The following is a 21,256-nucleotide window of genomic DNA, read 5'->3' as shown; positions in this document are numbered from 1 at the left end:
CCCAAGATGTCCAGCAATCTGATATAGGCTCTACATATACATTCATATGAAACATAGTTTCACATTAGTCATGCTGTAAGGAAGAATTAGAACTAGTGGGAGGAACCACAAGAAAAAAGAAACAACAACAAAAAGGAGAGCAAATAGTATGCTTCATTCTGTATCAAGACCCCATAATTCTTTCTCTGGATGTGGACAGCATTTTCTATCATAAGGCTTTTGGAATTGTCTTAGATCCTTGCATTGCTGAGAAGAGGTAAGTCTATCAAAGTCAGTCATCACACAATGTGGCTATTACTGTGTACAGTGTTATCCTGGTTCTGCTCACTTTACTCCGCATCAGTTCATATAGGTCTTTTCAGGTTTTTCTGAAGTCTGCCTGTTCATCATTTCTTATAGCACAATAGTATTCTAATACATTCACATGCCACAGCTTGTTCAGCCATTTCCCAATTGATGGTGGCCAAGAACTGGAAACTGAGGGAGATGCCCATTAATTGGGGAATGGCTAAAATCCCATTTTCTACAGGAAGGCTTTCCTGATCCCCTAAGTGTTCTTCTTTTGATTATCTCCAATTTATCCTGTCTATATCTTGTTTGTATGTAGTTATTTGCACATCATTTCCCTATTAGACAGGGAACTCTTTGAGAGTAGAGACTGTCTTTTGCCTTTTAAACAAAAAAAGTATCCTGTGCTTAGCACAGTGCCTGGCACACAGTAGTTGCTTAATAAATGTTTGTTTGTTTTACACAGCTTTGTCTTTTTGACTGTAGCAGCATTGGCTGGCAAGGGAAACAGGAGAGACTAAAGACTTCTTTGAGGACCTTTAAAATAAACCACCAATGCCTTCGAAGGAGTAGTAAACCACTAATGCCTTTGTTTTCAAGTTTCCTCCTAGTTTTCACTCACAGGCAAACCATTAGTAAAAGGAAATAATCTGAATTGATGCTTTAGCACTTACAAAGAAAAATGAAAAGGAAATGCTTTCTTGATAACTCATGAAACTCACTTGCAGAACTCTACCTGAGAATTACCAAGTGTGATAATCACTTTACCCATAGCAGTGTTTCTTTGAGTGGTTTCTTCAGTAATATTTCTGTCATTAGTTATTCAAATTTATATAAGTCAGAAGCTACAAAGAGACACCTACTCCAAAATTTGTACTTTAAGAAAAATACATTGCCCAATAAGTAATACTGCAATCATAAATGTCTTCTTGGCAGAATCCATCCCGTGATTTCACAGGCATGGGGCTCCAAACTGAACCTGTCTAACATGAAAAATACTAGAGGATTGCCTCTAGTTCAGAGGGTTTAAGCTATTTGTGTCTTAGATGTGGCACTGGAACCTAAATCTCCTTGATGCCAGGTCCTATATTATATTACTAAGACAATGATAATTGCTTGAAGTCAACATAAATATATTTTTCAGTGTTATAAGTTACAACAAAGGGTTATTATACAAAAGTGAATAGAAAACCAGCCTAAAAGTGAAAAAGAACTAAGTTACAGTCCTTCCTCTGGCATATCCTGATATTGTGACCTTCGACAAGGCACAGAATCTTAGTGTTCTAGTTAAATATCTAATACTATAGGTTACAATCATTATGTGCAATCATTTTATTGTACTGTGTTATGGAAATGCTTGTTTTGTACTAGAAATTGAAAATAAAATAAAATTTAAAAATAATAATTTTTAAAAGACTATAGGTTGGGGGTGGCTAGGTGGTGCAGTGAGTAAAGCTCCGGCCCTGGAGTTGGGAGGACCCGAGTTCGGTTCTAGCCTGAGACACTTAACACCCACACAAAAGTACTAGCTGTGTAACCTTGGGCAAGTTTCTTAACCCCAATTGCCCTCTAAAAGGCAAAAAAAAAAAAGACTATAGGTTGCATAGAAGGTGCCAACTTGCACTGGTAGAGGGAGTTTATTCATCTAGGAATTCTCTAAATTCACAGGTTGGGACCCTACTGCCACCCCCTTATGATTTACAATAGAGTGGAAATGGTTTAGAAAGCAATCATACTGGCCTTTCAGTTCGCTAACAAGTTGCATCTCAAAATTCTAACTTAGTAGTTCAGTTTCTGCTAACTGATAATTTCTTCTCTAGTATTAAGTAAGCTGTGTTGGAGGCAATTCAGCTCTGAAGGTCCTATCATAGAATAAGGCAGTGAGGTGTTAAACTCAGTTTTGGAAATGGTTTAGTGGTTGCTGAGTCAGGCTGGGGTGTTCTGTATCCATTGGGTAATTCATAGCTAATGCTATGACTCAGTCTTGAAAATACTACCTTTTCCCAAAAATGTGGTTCTAGAGGCCAAGTCGAGGCAAGGAGAAGATTTGAAAGCTGATTAGGTGAGGTACAAAGGGCAAGAATCAGCAAATAAGCAATTTGAAAAGCAGGAACCAAAGTGTAGCCCCAAAATCTTGCATGCCAGATTCAGTCATAGCCTTAGAGGAAACCCCACATGAATAGCCTGGCCAATCACCTGCTTTTTGGGCAGATCAGGTATTATTAAACTTGGCACACATGTTAAGCATAGAAGAGGCTTCAACCATTAAACTAAGCTATGCCCTAATCTCCTTTAAAGTTTTTTTCTTGATATGTTTTGTTTTACACAGTGTGCTGGAGTGGGGTATTACTACCTCCTGAGAGACCATTGTTAAATTTTCAGTCTGCATGTTTACACTTCAGAAATCAGCAAAGGATAAAAATCAGGACTTACTTGTTGTTTTGTTGATTTTTAGACTTAAGAAAGTGATGGAGAAAAATATTAATAATACAGATTAAACTTAAGGTGTGCCATGCATAGATTTTTTTTTCTGTGTTTAAATTTTTACCAGCACATCATTGGTTTTCTGTCACCATCATCTTCCTGCTTAGATTCCTTGTAACAAAGAATAAAAAGGAAAGGGGAAAAAATCAATTTATCAAAACTAACCAACATATCAATCAAGTCTTGACAATTTATTTATATCATATTCCATACCCAGAGATCCCCACATCTGCAAAGAAAAGGGGGCGTTTTGTACTCGTATTCTTGTTTAGTCATTTCAGTCATGTCTGACTCATGACACTATTTGGGATTTTCTTGGCAAAGATACTGGAGTGGTTTGCCATTTCCTTCTCCAGTTCATTTTACAGATGAGAAACTGCAGTAAACAGGGTTAGGTGACTTGCCCTGGGTCACATAGCTTAGTAATGTCTGATGCTGGATTTGAACTCAGGAAGATGAGTTTTCCTGACTTCAGGCCTGGTGCTCTATTCCCTGTACCCACTGGATGCCTGCTCTTATTTTCAGGGACAGCTTGATCAGTATAATTAAATTACATTTAATTTAGCTTTTTTCCTCTTCTATTAATATTGTTGTAGTCATCATGCATATTGTTTTTCTGCTTCTGATTACTTCACTTTGAATCAATTCAAATAAATCTTATTATGCCCTACTATTCTAAAAAAAATTAATACATTAAACTTACTTTTTACCTCCATAAATTCCAGGTAAAGTTAAATAGCATATTATCAAAAGGCATACATAGATTGTGAGCCCTTAGAAAGGTAAGTAATTATCATAGGATTTAGAGATGGAAAGAAGATCACTTAGATCCACTTCTTCAGATGAAGAAACTAAGGCACAAAAAGGTAAAAGTCACTTTCACAAGGTCATAAGAAGCAGAATTGATATTTGACTCCAGGAATTCTAACCCCCCCAAAAATAGATATAATTTTTTCATTACCCCACATTACTTCTGAAGATGAGCCAGCATGGAATAAAGCCAGGGGTGGGTAGGTGGCACAGTGAATAGAGCACGGGCCCTGGAGTCAGGAGGACCTGAGTTCAAATCCTGGATTTGAATCTGAATCCAGTCTGAATCCAGACACTTAACACTTAATAGCCATGTAAGCTTGGGCAAGTCACTTAACCCCAATTGTCCTGCCTTCCCGCCTCCAAAAAGCAAATTAAAAAAAAAAAAAGAATAAAGCCATCACAGACTAATCTCATTTTCTTGTTTTCCCAGGCTAGTAAATATTAAAAGGTTATGGATGTGGTATATCTGGATTTTAATAATCCATTTGACAAAGTCCCTAATGACATCTCTGTGATCAAAATGGAGAGAAGAGGTAGACTAGATCATAGGTCTAAGTAGCAACTAGGTGGAGCAGTGGATGGAACAAAGAGTCTGGAATCTAGGAGACCTGAATTCAAATTCAGCCCTTGACATTAGCTGTGTAATCTTGGGCAAACCATTTAACTTTTTTCTACCCCAGTTTCTCCATCTGTAAAATAGGGATAAGAATAGTACTTACCTCCCAGAGTTGTTGTGAGGATCAAATAAGATAATAATTATAAAATGCTTAGTACTTTGTAAGTATCAGTTGTTATTATTAATTTAAGTGTGTTCAGCACTGGGTGACCAAAAGAATGCTGATTAACATATCCATGTCAACCTACAAGGCAGTCTCAAGTAGATAAAATAAATACATGGATGGAAAGCATTTATTGAGAGCTTACTATGTGCTGAACACTGTGCTAAGAGTTGCAGATACAAATAGAAAAATTGAGATAGACCCTGCTCTCAAGGAGCTTGCTCTCTAACTGGGGGAGAGAACACATAAAAGAACATTTGTCTGCAGTTTCAATAGATAGCCCCCAAGGGCACATCAGTGGTGTGGGTGGCAAGATCTGTCCAGGGGGTTCTCAGATTATAGCAGTATGAGAGCATAGGACTGCAGGAAACAGAGACAGCAGATTGTAAGGCTGGAGGGAGGCAGTGACAAGGCAGGCAGTAGGTTAGGCCTGGTGCTTTTCCATCTCATAAAAGACATTGTTGTTGACACACATTTTACCCAAGCCCTGTAGCAATCAATTGACCAGAGGGAGGAAGAGATAGGAACAGAAAGGCACAGACTAGTGGTGATGAGAGCTAAGTGTTTCAGAGCTCCAGCCCCGGCCTTATTCCATTTAATCTATGTCAGTGATTGGGATGAAGGCATAGAAGTAAAGTATGCTTACCAAATTTGTGAACGGTACAAAGTTGGGCCAAATGCATAAGTAATACACTGGAGGAAAAAAATAAATCAAGAGCTCAGATGCCCTTGCCAGGCTGTAACAGTGAATTGAAGCCAGTAAGGTATGAGAGATAAAATGTTAGGTTCAGGAGAATCACGTGATTGGCACTGCGTGAGTACAGGATTATAGAGACATGGCTACAATGTATTTCCTGTGGGGAAAACAAAACACCTAAGTATTTTAGTGTATTGCAAGCTTGATATGAGTCAGCCTTGTGATAAGGCAGGGGACAAAGATACTGATGTATGTCCTGGTTGCGTTTTGCATAATATTCAGAATGAGAGAGGTGAAGGCTTCACTGTACTCTGTGCTGGTGGTAATGTATTTGGAATATTACGTTGAGTTCTGGATATAACATTTTAAAGGAAACATTGGTAAACTAGAGAACAACTGATACATGGAGGGGTCAGAAAATCATGCCACGTGAGGATTGGTTGAAGGAAATGGAGATTTACATGATGTAGAGACTTAGTAAAATATGATAGGAGCAGTTAGATGACACAGTGGAGAGAGCACTAGCCCTAGAGTCAGGAGGATCTGAGTTCAAATTCAGTCTCAGACACATTAGCTGTGTGACCTTAGGCAAGTCACTTTATTCCAATTGCCTCAAAAAAGAAAAGGACACAATAACTGTCTTCAAATATTTGAAGGGCTATCATATAGTAAAAAATTAAACATTCTGCTTGGCAACAGTGGGCAAAAACTGGGACCATTTGGATAAAATCTCAGGGAGATAGACTTTTGCTCATCAGAAGTACTAGACATATTTAGAAGAAGAAAAGAGATATTCTCCATCTGGAGAACTCTAAATGAGTTCTCCGTCATTGGAATCCTTCAAGGAGAGGTTAGATGGCCATTTGTTGGGAGTATTATAGATAAGATTCATGCTTTAGGTAAGGGTTGGACATGATGGTTTCTGATGTTCCTTCTGACTGCAGTCCTCATACTCCCTGCAGCTTTTCATGGATTCAGAAACCATCCCCTAGAGAAGTTGTCATAAAATTTTGTCAGGAATTTGTGGAGATCAGAAAATTACTGTATTAACTCTTTTAAGATATGAAACAGATACATTCTGGTAAATGTTTACTAACCAGCTCTCCAAAGGGAACGTATGCCTTACATGCTTTTAATTTTAAGCTGCATTATTAGCATTTTCTCTGCCATTTTTTAAAGTGTAGACATAAACAAAACAAATAATCTAGCCTTGACTTGTAGAATTGCTGATTTCTGATGCATAAATGTTCATGCTAAAAATTTAACAATCAGACCCTGAGTTGGTTCCAATATACCCCGATACTAGGGTATAGTTTACAGAAGAGGTATCTTCCCCTCCTAGTATGCATGCCAAGTTTATACTGCTAGGCTTCCATAATTCTAGGTTACCCACCAATTTCTTGAAATCAGGTTTTGTTTCCAGAGGCAGAAAGTTCAAATTTTATGAGTTTCTTTCATTCAAATTAGGAAAGTGATTTTATCCTACTGGATCAGATTTGACCTTTAGAAATATCAATTTGGCTCCTATGTGAAAGATGGATTGAAGAGGGTCAAGAATGGAGACAGGAAGTTCCAAAAGAAGGCTATTGTAACAATCCAGGAGTAATGATAAGGTATGAATTTGGGTGGCAACTCTATGAGAAGGAAGAAGGGGACAGATAGGAGATTTATTGTGGAGGAAAAATCGATAAGACTTAGCAGACAATTGGACAGGAGAGATAAATTAGTGCTATTCACTGAAGTACTTGGAATGAGGGTTCCCTAAGTTCAAGGAGTTTGAAAATGTAGAGGAAGGGTGGCTAGGTGGCACAGTGAATAGAGCACAGGTCTTGGAGTCAGGAGAACCTGAGTTCAAATCCAGACTCAGACACAACACAAAAACTAGCTGTGTGACCTTGGGTGAGTCACTTAACCCCAATTGCCCTCGGGGGAAAAAAAAGGAAATGTAGACTAGATTTGATCAGTTTATCCTACTCATTTCAGTTGCTTCAATTCAGTGGTCAATATCTCTCCAAATGATTATGTGACAGTCCCTACTAGGGAAGGGAAAAGTAAACTCATATAAAAGAATTATGTATTCAAGGGAAATTTATTAAAGAATATTCTTTACAGCTAGCTGAAGATGGAAGTGTGATGCTGCAGGCTTCCAAATAAACAACTAAACAGGGGCAAAGGCATGGTAGCTCATTAGAAGCAACTAGGTAGCATAGTGAGTAGAGTTCCAAGCCTGGGATTAGGAATACTTGAGGTAACATTATTTTCTAATGGCTTTCATATGAGGTCTACTTGTTTTCTTTAGCCTGTAGACGTGTTCTGAGCCTTTTGAGTCTCTGTGCTTGTAAGGGGAGTTGGTGGTCAATAAAATAGGTGATATTTAAATAGTGTTTTGCAAAGCAAGTTCTTCACATATATTTATTAGCTCTGATTCTCATAACAGCGTTGCAAGGTAGGTAGGAGCCAGAGGTATCAGTCCCAGTTTGCCAATTAGAAAACTAAGGCTCAGTGAAGGGTTAAATGACCTGCCCAAAGTCCCAGAGCTAGGAAGTTAATTTGACCTACTTAGTTTATCAAAGTCATACATTCTTCCCAAAGACACTTATCTTAGCCCATGAAGCCAGGGCTATGCATAAGACAATGCTGCATTTCAGGAACTGTCCATGTATATACATGAAAGCCAACCGTAAGTGGCTGCCCCAGTAACATATTTCTAAGACTCACACTATTTGAATAGGTCTTACTCACTCATGTAAAGAAATAGGGGGAAGAAGAGGGGAAGTTTCCAACTTCTCCTTCTGAGATCTCTAATATAAACAAACAATGAAAAGACTATAAAGGGTGCAGTTGTTTCTACTCTGCTCTGCAAGCAAAGGCTACCTATGTTGACTGAGCATGCTCAGTTCTGACAGTTTCAGTTCTCCATAGGGGATAAAGAGAGGAAGACATGAGAGTGAGCCAGGACACAGCTGACCCTAACAGAGAATTGAACTTGAAAAGCAGGGCCAGGAAAAAGGTAGGGGGGTACCTGGGAAAGTATGAGTATTAAGAGTGACTGGTATTAGGCGTTTTCCTATCAGCTGCCCTGCTGAGTGAACTCTGTACCCAGCATGTCTCTGCTCCCCACTGCTTCTCCACTCTCTTCATTATTCGGTTTCCCACCTGGAAATCCTTCCATGTAATTTAATAATTTATATGAAAAAACTGGGAAGCACCAAAGGACTCCTGCTAAATGGTCCTATTTACCCTTTCATCCCTAAGAAGACTGTGTTTACTCTGTTCTTTGGGTTGGTTGATCTCCATATGGTTTGTCCAAAGAAAGAGAAAAATCAGTTCCTTAGGGGTAAATAACCCAGCTACCCTGCCCCTGTAGGATTCCTTAAAGTTAATTTAAAACTGCCTGGAATGCACCTCACCTAGTTGGGAGTGAGCTAAACACAAAACTACTTTGCATTTGTTTAGTGTCTTTTCTGTATTACTCTGTTTCCAGAGTCCCTAGCAACTTAACAGAATAATATAAAATGGCATTTTGTCAAAAGGAACTTGATAAAAACATGTAACTTCAGGAAGACCTTATGTGAAAAGCAGGATATTTGTGTGCCTTTGGCTCTCTCTGAGTCTGGGAAAGAAATGGGAGGGTAAGAGGTGGCGATTCGAAAGACAGTAAAGCAAAGCATCCTGGCAAGGTCTGACTTTCAGTCCAGCTTGTGACCCTGACTAGATAGATAACCTTGCACAAGTTACCAGCCTTCTTCGGAGCCTTGGTTGCATCATCTGTGAAATGAGAGAAAGGGACTATTTGATCCCTAAGGGGCTTCCAGCTCTGATATTCTGTTTCTGTGAAATCATATGGTGACTAACCCAGTGTGGGGCACATACTTCAAGTCAGAATTTGAACCAGGACAGGATAGGACAGTGGGTCCAGGACCACATAATCAGTCAATCAATAAACCTTTATTAAAAGCCTACTATGTGCCTGTGGGGTTTCTTACTTACCTTCTGGGGTTCTAGACAGCCAGAGATATGTGGGCTGGGGTGGGGTGGCTCAGTGAGACAATATCAGAGGGGATTTTGAGGATTGTGAAAGGAGTTCAAATGACATTTAAAAAAAAGTAATCAAGCATTTGGCAAATATTTCTTGCATGCCTACTACATACTAGATACTATGGGGTATAGAGGGAAGTATAAGAAATGTACATTACCTTTGGGTAGACCTTAACTGAGCATCAAATGTCCCTCACTTATGATATTTAAAAATATGATCATCTCTGCCTTCAAGATGTTTACAATTTCATTGAGGAAATGAAACATACCTATATACACTTACAGAATCTCAGAGATGAAAGGGACTGCAGAGGTAACCTAGTCCAATCTATAGAAATCCTCTCTATAATGTCCCTAACCGATGACATCTACCTGGAATTCTCCACTTAGGGTGAATTCACTGCTTCTTAAGGCAGTTCTTCCTCCTTTTAGATGTCTCCATCAGAAAGTTTTTCACTATATCAAACCTAAATCTGATTCTCTGAAACCTCCAGACCTCTCCTAAATCTCTACTGAGATCAAAAAGAGCAAGTCTAATCTTTTTTCTAGCTTACACTCCTTCAAACACTAGAAGAGATCAGTCACATCCCCCAAGATCTCCCCAAATCTTCTCTTATCCAGGGAAATAGTCCTAGTTCCTTCAAATAACCTTGGTATTGAATGGAAGGGAAGTGAGGAAGTGTTTATTTAGAGTGTATTAATTATGTGCCAGATATTGTGCTAAGTGCTTTGCAAATAATATCTCATTTGCTTCTCACAACAGCCCCATTTTATAGCTAAGGAAACTGAGGCAAACAGAGATTGTGTCTTGCCCAGTGTCACAGAGTAAGTGTCTGAGACTTGATTTGAACTCAGGTCTTTCTGCCTCCAGACCCAGAGCTCTATCTACTCTATCCACCAAGCTGCCTTAGCTAAACAGTCTTCAGTCCCTTCCCCATTCTGGCTGCCTTCTTAAAGACTTATTCCAGTCTGTCTATGTCTTCAAAATATACCATCCAAGACTAAACCTAAAGTTCCAAATAAGCAGAACCATCATCTCTTTCATCTTTCATCACTGTATCTGTATTAATGTAACCTAAGATTCCATCACATTTTTAGCTACCATAATCACATTACTTACTCCTTTTGTATTTAGAGTTCACTAAGCCCCTCAGATCATTTTCTCATGAAATGTTGTCTAATTGTGCTTCCTTTATCCTGTATTTATGCAATTCTTTTTTTCTTTAACCTAAGTGTAGGACTTAAAATTTATCTCCATTCAGTTTCATCTTAATAAATTTAGCCTATTATTCTAGTGCAGTGGTTCTCAAAATTTTTGGTCTCAGGACCACTTTACACTCTTAAAAATCATTGAGAAATCCCATTCTCCCAAAGAGCAGTTGTTTATATGGGTTATATCTGTTGATATGTACCACAGGAAATTTAAATATTATGAAAAATGTTTTGAATTTGTAGACACCATAAAAGGTTCCTGGAGAAACCATAAGAATTCTCAGAATAGAAATCAAACTCATTAGGGTAGGGTTTTAAGATTCAATGCTTTTTCCACTTTTGAAAATTGAACACTCTTTTTTCTCTTTTTCTTTATTTTAAAAACAAATTTTATTTGTCCATCCTTTGAGAATTAAAGCATTCTAATATGTAAATAGCAGCACAAGAAAAGAAAATGAGAAAAAAACTTGCAAGTTGAAATCAATGAAAAAATACATAAAACCAAGATTATATAAATGATTGTACATGTGTCTATGACTTCCATTATTTATTGATTGCTAATCCCCTTTCAAAAGATGAGTATGTAGATACTAATATAGTAGGAAACATGTTATCCTTATTTTGCTGATCCATTTTGATCTTTACTATCTGTAAAGTGTGAATTTATTGCGGCTATTATTAAGAATACTTTCCTTGAGAAAAGAATTGGTAGATGATGACCATGGTGAACACCATTACACATAATAAAAATGAAATTCATATTTTTAAAAAAATCAGAAAAGACTTGAGTTTGACGTAGCAATCATTCCTGTCTAGATGAGCTTTTTGCACAGCCAGATCACTAAAATATCAAAGCAAAGATCAGAATTAGTAAAAAGCTAGGAGAAAACATATATCATAATGAAAGCATTTCAATCCTGGAATATTTCAATGAGCAAATAATAATGAAAAGCAGGTAATATAATATATAATATAATATAATATATAATATAATATAATGTAATATAATAAAAAGATAATGGAAATCATATCCACACTGATCATAATAGCTTCATACAGAAAATTAACGGGTAAATACGTTAGCATGACAAAGAGACCAAACTATCCAAAAAGAACCTTAGTCAGTAAACACTTGACATGCTTTCCAAGAGAGATGATAACCAAAGGGAATACTAGTTTTCAATATAAACTCATTAGAAAATATCACAAAGAAAGATTATGAAGTGTTATGGACTGTCTCACTTCATAATGCTGAGAAGCAGTAGAGAATAAAAACAGTTTAAAGAAAGTTTGCTAAGAGATCCAATAATCAAGTAGGAGGAGGAGGAGTAATCTAAAAGCAAAGGCATACTAAGGGCATTGAAGGATGAAAATGGAAGTAAGATAGAAGAAAAATGAAAAAGATTTGCAAAGATTGTTATAGCCAACTGTTTTCATCCTCAAGGCAGGAGAGCCACCCCTCTTGGACTCTAGTATCACTGTTCCAGCTGTGCTTATAGAGAAAATAGAGATGGCACTAAAGAGAACAAAAATTGGAAATGCAGCTGGATTAGGCAAAGTGTAAATAGGTCCTTGATGAAGGATATATATTTGTGAGGCCATTGAGGGATCAATTCACAAAATATATGAAAGAGGTTAATGAATGGATGAAAAAAAGCATTTATTAAGCTTTTATGTGTCAAGTACTGTGCTAAATTCTGTGGATACAAACAGAAAAGTGAGACTGTCCCCAATCTTGAGTGCTTACATTCTAAATGGGGGAAACAACATAAAAAAAAGAAATTTCAGTATCAGGGCAAATGGAAAGGCCAGTAAGTCCCAAGGCTGTAGCTTTGTTGGCAGATTAGTTGGCAATGCCCATAGATGTGGAATACATAGCACCTGGGCAGATGCTAAGTTTTAGAAGACTTTAGGACACTGTGATAGGGCAGATGATAAGGCCTAGGGGTCCTCCATCACCAGTAGGACTGAAATAGGACTCCCTATTCATCCAAGAATTAAAAGTAACTTTTTCTGCTCCACAGGGCTAGGTGCCTAGAGGAGTCCAACTAAATACCAGAGAAAAGGGGGAATGGTTCTTCAGGTTTGGATGAAGCAGGGATTCTGGCTTCCTTCATTTGAGAGTTGAGGATTAGGGATCAATATCCAAAGAAAGGAAGAATAGAGAAGGTTTAGAAAAATTGGCAAAAACGGTAAGGGAGAAGAGAATCGCCCATGATTCCAGATGGGTAGTGAGTGGCAGTGAAATGAAGGGTCCCCCACTGTCACACCATCCTTTCATCTGGTGACTCAATTCCTACATGTGCCATTCTCTAATGGAACACATTTTTACCTTTTCACAATCTACTAATAGATATACAGAACACAAAATCCCATTGTGATTATTGTTTGTTAATGACGCAAAAGCATGTGATGCAGTAGAGAAAAACACTGCCTTAAATGCTCTCTTAAAAATATTTTAATCTGGGTTGACTAGGTGGAGCAGTGAATAGAGCACTGGCCCTAGAGTCAAGAGGACCTGAGTTCAAATCTGGGTCAAACACTTGACACACTTAATAGCTGTGTGACCTTGGGCAAGTCACTTAACCTCAATTTCCCTGCCTTCCCTCCTCCCCCCCCATTTTTTAAATCTTCTATTCATGAAAATTATTCAAGATTCCTTGAAAGTTATAAGTAAAGTAATCCTGTTCAATAGTCTGCTGCTCATAAACATAAGGTGAAGCATAAAACAGGTACATGAATGCTTGCCAAATGTGTTCATCATTGTGAAGAAAACATCTAGCAGCCCAGAGTCTGAGTTGAATAGAGATTTCTTATAGATGGGGAAGTTCTGGAGATGTTTCAGTTTATGGATGATGTGGGATTGCTTCAAGCCCTGAAAAATTTCAGAGCTACTTGGAAATGATCTAAAATCAATCAAAAAAATTTGAACTGACCATCCACACAGGAAAGACCAAATGGATGAGTAGTGTCTATGGTCTCAATTATGGCATAATGATATGGATGAATAACCTATAGATTTTGTTTGGCAATATGTATGACTGGACTGGAAAGGACAAATAATAAGCTGATCCCAGAATTAAACAGGAGGGTAGTGGAATGGGTTGCTTTCAAGAAATTGAAAAACTCCTTTAATAATCCCAAGCTTTTTCAGGAAACAAAGACCCAGTTTTTTTAAATAACATTTTATTTTTCCCAATTATATGTCAAGATGATTTTTAGCATTTATTTTTACAAAATTTTGAGTTTCAAACTTTTCTCCTTTCCTCCCCTCCTCTCTTCCTAAAATGGTAAGTAATTTGATACAGGATATATATTTGCAATCATGTAAAACCTATTTCCCTATTAGTCACAGTTGTGAAAGAAGAAACAGACCAAAAGGAATAAAAACACAAAAAACTGGAAGTGAAAAAAGTATGCTTTGATCTGCACTCAGAGTTCATCAATTCTTTATCTGGATGTGGATAGCATTTTCCATCATAAGTCCTTTGTAATTATCTTGGATCTATGTTGCTGATAAGAACTAAGTCATTCATAGTTGATCATACAATGCTACTGATACTGTGCACAATGTTTTCTTGGTTGTGCTCATTTCACTTTGCATCAGTTTGTACAAGTCTTTCCAGGTTTTTCTGAAATCTGCCTGCTCATCATTTATTATTGCACAATAGTATTCCATTACATTCATTTACCACAACTTGTTCAGCCATTGCCTAATTGATGTGCATTCCCTCAGTTTCCAATATTTTACCACCATGAAGAGGACTACTATAAATACATTTGCACATGGAAGTCCTTTTGCCTTTTTTATGATCTTTTTGGGATACAAACCTAGTAGTAGTATTGCTGGATCAAAAAGTATGCAGTTTGATTGCCCTTTGGGCATAGTTCCAAAATGTTCTTCAGAATGGTTGAATCAGGTGGCAAAATATTGGAAATTGAGGGGATGCCCATCAATTGGGGAATGACTGAACAAGCTGTGCTATATGGCAGATGTCTGAAAAACCTGGAAGGACTTACATAAACCAATACTGAATGAAGTAAGCAGAACTAGGAAAACATTGTACACAGTATCAACCACATTATGTGATGATCAATTATGAATGACTCATGAAGAGAGAGGCACAGTGGGTGTGAGCTAGCTGCAACAACCAAGAAGGAACTTCGAAGAACAAGAGTAAAATATGTCATTAAGGGAATGTATGATAGAAAGAGAAGATGGGCTGCTAATAGGAGGAGGGTGAATGGTGACAGGTGGAAGGGCTGACTGCTCCACTGGTATCCTCATGATGTCAGGAAAAAGGAAAAAAAGTCTCTAGCTCATTAGGTGGACCTTCTATCATAAACTTAGGAGAGGATATGGCCAAGAGTCACATAGGATGAGTAGATATGGATAAGGTACAGTCTACCTCATTGGAGAGAATATCTAAATTGCTACAATCAGAACATGTGAGTGTTTTGAGAATCATTATCTTTACATGATTTCCATCACTGGATATTGCTCCTTTGGTTTTATCTTCTCCTCACTTCTCATCCTTTCATATTAAGTCTTCCCCTATATCTTTGAATTTTTTAGTCATTGTTTTTATAACACAAAAATATCACATTGAAGTCACATAATATACTTTGTTCATCCATTCCCCAGTCGATGAACATCTAGTATGCTCAGGTTTCCATCCTTCCTCTGACTGGGTTTGTTTGTTTGCTTGCTTGTTTGTTTTTTACAAAGAATGCTTCTAAGAATTTTTTTTTAAAAACAATCAGGGTTAAGTAACTTGCTCAAGGTTACACGGCTAGTTATCTCTGGGTGTAATGCTGAGTATCTGAGCCCAGATTTGATCCCCAGGTCATCCCAACACTGGAGCTGGTGCTCTTACTCGCTGAGCCACCTGGCCACCCCTAAGCAATTGGGGTTAAGTAACTTGCTCAAGGTTACATGGCCAGTTATTTCTGGGTGTGGTGCTGAGTATCTGAGCCCGGGATTCGATCTCCAGGTCATCCCGACACTGGAGCTGGTGCTCTTACTCACTGAGCCACCTGGCCCCCCCTGCTTCTAAGAATTTTTTTTAATCAAAATATTTTTTTCTTTTTCTGTAAATAACCACCTTGGACTATAGTCTTATTATTGGTTCCACTGGGATGTGTCCATACTTGTAACTCTTATTATGTATTTCCATATTGTACTCCAAAAGGCAAGATTGTCTTGTAGCCCCTCCAGCTGTGTAAAGAGTATTCTTATTTTTCCACAAGAAATATCAGCTTTGAATTTTGTGACCTGTTAAATTGACCAGAGCATTAGTCAAGGGGAATCTCAGAATTGCATTGCTTTTGTCATTAGGAATTTTGAACAGATTTTCATATGATTATTGATAGGTTTTTCAGGAACCGTCTTTTCTTCTCCTTTAAACAATTGTCACTTATACAGCTTATTAACTCTGATAAAACTTTGTTTCATTTCCTGAGAAATCTTAGATGTCAGACTTTTACTTGAAGTGTTTGATGAAAAAGCTTTTATTCCCCTCTCATTTTTTTTTCTTTCCTCTTTTATTCTGGATGCACGGCTATTTTTAGTTTTCAACATTCACTTCCAAAAGATATTGAGTTTTAAATTTTCCCCCTCCCCAAGACAATGTGAATCTGATATAGGCTCTACTTATGCATTCATATTAAATATATTTTCACATTAATCATGATGTAAAGAAGAATTAGAACTAATGGGAGGAAAGAAAGAAGAAACAAAAGAAAGGGAGAGCAAATAGTATGCTTCCATCCTCATTCAGACCCCAAAGTTCTTTCTCTGGATGTAGATAGCATTTTCCATCATGAGTCCTTTGGAGTTGTCTTAGATCCTAAAGGAATTGTTATTGTTTTTAAATTTTATATAATCAATTCAACCACCTTAATTCTTTATAAAAACAAGTCATACTTCCATATATCAGTTTTTTTTTCTCAAGAGGTAGATAGCACTTTCCTTTATAAGTCCTTCATAGTTGATTTGAATATTCATGTTGCTCAGAATAGCTTTGTTATTCACAGTTACTCTTTGAACAATAGTGCTGCTACCATAGACAGCATTCGCTTGGTTCTACTTGCTTTATTCTGCATTGTTTCATGCAAATCTTTTCATGTTTTTCTAACATCAATCTGTTCATCATTCCATCACAAAAATAGGTTAAGAAATCCTACTCTTAACTGAGGATAGAGAATCATTTTCTTTTGTCAAAGACTACAGTGTTATAAGAAAAAATAAAGTGAAAAAAATCAATTTTACTTTTTTTTCTGATAATCAGAACATTTTTAACTTATGCATTAACTAAATTAAGAAAAGAACATTTGCAAAATACATTATGGAGACAACATGGACAAAACTTGCTAAATGGTTGGATGTAAGAGTGAAGGATAAGGCTATGGTTGAAAACCTGGGTGACTGTTAGGATAGTGGTACTCTCAACAGAAAGAATAAAGGAGATGAGGTTGGAGCACAGTTTAGGGAAAAGATGAATCTTATTTTGAACTTGTTGAGCTTGAGAGGTGATAGGACATCCCCTAATAGAGGGCAGCTAGGTAGTGCAGTAGATAGAACACTGGCCCTGGAGTCAGGAGGAACTAAGTTCAAATCTGGCCTCCCCAACTGCCTCCTATGCTCTCAGGATCTATGTGTGTGTGTGTGTGTGTGTGTGTGTGTGTGTGTGTGTGTGTTTGCTAATAGGCAGCAGATAGAAGGTCATTTCTGGAGTCCAGATTCAAGTCCTACCGCTGATACATTCTGTAGCCGTGTAGCTATGGTCAGGTTCCCAACTTCACCATGCCCTAGGTAATTCTTTAAAAACTGTTTCTCAGAGAGGAGTTGCTGATCACCATTAGTGGGGAGAGTTTCTATACAAGACATTCCCTATGTCAGTAAAATCACAGGCCTGTCATGGGGGTGGGGAAGGGGAGGAAGGGAAGTAAAAGGTAGAGAATCAAACCCATCTTGCTACCAATAGAAAGTAAAGAGCAGGGACCAGATGACTTCTCAATTCCAATTCATTTGTTCAACATGATTTTCCTCTTTGTCTTGAAAACCCTCATAGAAATAAAAGAACTACATCTCTATGTATTCAGTCAGTTAGTAAACATTAATTAAATATCTTCTATGTACCAAGCACTGTACTAAAGTCTGGGGACAAAAGGAAAGCAGACAATCCCTGCTCTGAAGAAGCTTTTAGAATCTTACAGGGGAAACAACATGCACAGTCATGTACTGAAAATCTTAATATAGGATCAATGAGAAATAATTTACAGAGAAAAGGCACTAGAAGCAAGGGGAACCAGGAAAGGTTTCTTGTAGAAGGTGGGATTTTAGTTGGCCAGGAGATGGAGATGAGGAGGGAGAGCATCCCGAGCATGGGGGATAGCCAGTGAATATGATCACTGTCAGGGGACGGAGTGTCTTATTTGGCAAAATACCATATGTAATTTTACGTGTATGTCAGAGGTTGATAAATGATAAGTGATGAACATTTACATCTATTTCATATCTATCTTTTTTTTTCTTTTTGGAGGGCAATTGGGGTTACCCAAGTGACTTGCCCAAGGTCACACAGCTAGTTTTGTGTTAAGTGTCTGAGGCCAGATTTGCACTCAGGTCCTCCTGACTCCAGGGCCAGTGCTCTATTCACTGTGCCACCTAGCCACCCCCATATCTATCTTTTTGAAAAAATGACAGCTTAACTTTTGTGCTTACATTCCTGATGGAGGGTTTGCATGACATTTTATGAAAGAATACATAAAGGCACAGAGAGACCAGATTTCTATCATACTAGGCAATCAGGTGACACAGTCAATAGAGCACTGGGGCAGAGAGACCAGAGTTCCAAATCCAGACTCAGATACTTAGTAGCTGTGTGATCCTCAGAAAGTCACTTTGCCTCTATTTGCCTCAGTTTCTTCATCTGTAAAATGGGGGTAATAATAACACCTGCTTCCCAGGGTTGTTGGGAGAATCAAATGAGATAATAATCATGTGCCTAGTGCAGTGCCCAGCACATAGAAAGCACTATATAAGCGTTAATTATCATCATCATCATCATCCTTCTACCAAGAGTGGAAGCATTTCCCAGCCTCTTTGCCTTGTGCCTACTGAAAGGAACTCTAATCAGAAGTTACCAGCTCTGATTCCTATGCCTTTGGGCAAAAAGAACAGCAAGTGGGAACCCTCCAGTATTAGTCGTGGTCTTTGTACCACCTTCCAGACTTGCTTCAGATCTTTGTTCTTCCCCCACCCCTCTCCTTTATACCAAGGGACTGCCTTGTATCCTTAGTACTTAGCACAGTGGCTAGAGCACAGTAGGTGCTTAGCAAAAGTTTATTAGCTGACGATGAACTCATACCTTCAACAGTAGTGTACAAAACATCTAGTATCGAGACAAATGGTATATTTCTTTTTCTTTTCATAATAACCTGTGCTCTGAATCATCCATTTGTCCTTCCAGGCATGTATCTTTCATCTCCCCAACTAGTTATAAGCCCCTCAAAGATGGGATCCACGTCTTCCATTTCCTCTGCATCTTTTCATCTTTACAAACAGACTGATAAGTAGTTTCCTTAGATCATAGAATGAGGGCTGGAATATAGCTAATGGAGCTGTCTCACTCAGAAGCTATCTAGTCCAACTCTCTCTCTTGACAGATTAGGAGACTGAGGCCTGGAGGGGTTCAGTGATTTGCTCTGGCTATACATGCAGTGAATATGAGAGGCAAGATTTCACCACAGCTTCTCTGACACCAAGGACCAGGGCTCTTTCCATTATACCATGTCGTGACTGACTGAATGACCCATGATCATATCACATACTTACCACTTGATGCAAGCACTGTTTTTTTCCAATTTAATGATTAACTATACTTCTCTTTTAAAGATTCCTTGACGCTGGATATAAATGGAAAAATGAAAATGGCATTAGTTAATGCAGGTACTTCAAGATGTCTATAACTTAGGAGGTATCCAAGGAAGTTGAATGAGATGCATAGAGGTTAAGTGACTTGCCTAGCCAGGATCATTTAGTCAGTGAGTGCCAGAGGCAGAGGGACTTGCTGAGGCTCATATACCTAGTAAATGCCAAAGGGTTAACCTGGGATTAGAACCCAGGTCTTCTTGACTCCAGGTCTTTCTGATTGAGCCCAGCTCTCTATCCAGCAATGAAAATCAAGCTAAAAAGTTGAAAAGTTACCAAAGTATTAATGTTAACACTGGGATAAAAAATGAAACACAATTGAAGTCTTCCTTCAGAAATGAGTCTTTCAAAGTAGCAATCATCAAAACTATTTGGTACTGGCTAAGAAATAGAGTGGTGGATCAGTGGAAAAGACTAGGTACACAAGACACAATTGTAAATGATTATAGTAATCTACTATTTGATAAACTCAGAAACTCCAACTTCTGGCTTAAGAACTCACTATTTGACAAAAACCTGCTGGTAAAACTGGAAAATAGTATGGTAGAAACTATGTATAGACCAACATCTCACACCATATTACCAAGATAAGGTCAAAATGGATTCAGGAATTAGACATAAAGAGTGATGTCAGAAGCAAATTAGGAGAGCAAGGAGTAGTTTACTTGTCAGATCTATGGAGAGGAGAACTTATGACCGAACAAGAAATAGAGAACATTATAAAATGCAAAATGAATAATTTTGATTACATTAAAAAGTTTTTACATGTATAAAACCAACACAACCAAGATTAGAAGGAAAACAGAAAGATGAGAAATAATTTTTACAGAAAATGTTTCTGAGAAAGGCCTATCTCTCAAATATATACAGAACTGAGTCAAATTTATAAGAATGTAAGTCATTCCCCAAATAATAAGTGGTCAAAGTATATGAATTGAGAGTTTTCAGATGAAGAAATCAAAGCTATCTAGAGTCATATGAAAATGCTCCAAATCACTATTGATTAGAGAAATGCAAATTAAAACAACTCTGAGATATGACAAAAAATGAAAATGATAAATGTTGGAGAAGATGTGAGAAAATTGGGACACTCTGCACTGTTAATGGAACTGCAAACTGAGCTAACCACTATGGAGAACAATTTGGAACTATGTACAAAGGGCTATAAAACTGTGCATGCCCTTTGACCCAGCAATACCACTACTAGGTCTGCATCCCAAAGAGATCATAACAAAAAGGCAAAAGGACCCACAGGTACAAAAATATTTATAGTAGTTCTTTTTGTGGTGACAAAGAATTGGAAATTGGGGGAATTCCCCATCAATTGGGAAATGGCTGAACATACGAATATAATGGAATACTGTAGTGCTATAAGAGATGATAAGCAGGCAGATTTCAGAAAAAAACTGGAAAGACTTACATGAACTGTGACAAGCTGGACAGATTGAGTCTGAGCCACTGGCTAACCTCAGATCTGAACACTTTAATAGAGGCAAGATGGATCTTTTATACAGAAGACTGGGAGCAGAGAAGGATCTAGGAGTGGCCCAGTAGTCTGGGGTGACTGGGAGGTAGCAGAGAAGGACCTGAAAGGGCCAGGTACTCCAGGAAAAGGACCTTGTTGCCTAGGAAGAAAGGGGTCTAGATGCAATCAAGGGAGGGAAGTGGCCAGGGGTCATGCAGAGGTAACAGATAATGAAGGGCTGGGCTAGGTTGGAGTTAACAGAGAATTGGGAGATTGGGTGTAGGCCACAATGAAAAGCCTGTTGAGAAAATTACTGGGATGGGTGGAACAACAGAGGATTGACTTTGTGGGAAAGTCAAGAGAGATTCCAGGGCCAATACCCTGTCATTCCCCCCTCAAACAAATGGTACCCAAATTCTTTGGGGGTAAGGGGTGAAGGTCTTAGCTTGGGCCAGTACTCCATCATTAACCTGTCCAAAATTGAACTCATTATCTTTCACACAAAAGCCTCAACTCTTCCCAACTTCTCTATTACTCGGGGGGGG

General features: G+C 38.1%; 1 protein-coding gene across 3 annotated transcripts in view; it reads left to right on the top strand.

Moving 5' to 3' along the window:
* FYB1 (FYN binding protein 1) overlaps window positions 1–21,256 on the top strand; it is a 212,381-nt gene that overhangs the window by 6,026 nt on the left and 185,099 nt on the right. For 2 of the 3 annotated variants that reach the window (XM_069096198.1, XM_069096195.1), the window contains exon 1: window positions 7,920–8,071. The exons of the other annotated variant lie outside the window; for it this stretch is intronic. In XM_069096198.1, the coding sequence (XP_068952299.1) occupies window positions 8,003–8,071 (69 nt within the window). In that variant the 5' untranslated portion in view covers window positions 7,920–8,002. Of the gene's footprint in view, window positions 1–7,919; window positions 8,072–21,256 lie in introns of those variants that run through there. 3 annotated transcript variants of the gene reach the window in all.

The sequence above is a fragment of the Petaurus breviceps genome, unplaced genomic scaffold, assembly GCF_028583685.1.
Source record: "Petaurus breviceps papuanus isolate PSGF00001 unplaced genomic scaffold, PetGlider_PUasm1.0 229, whole genome shotgun sequence".
Classification (NCBI taxonomy): domain Eukaryota; kingdom Metazoa; phylum Chordata; class Mammalia; order Diprotodontia; family Petauridae; genus Petaurus; species Petaurus breviceps.
The sequence above is the reverse complement of the archived record's forward strand: the minus strand, read 5'-3'. Positions and strand labels throughout refer to the sequence as shown.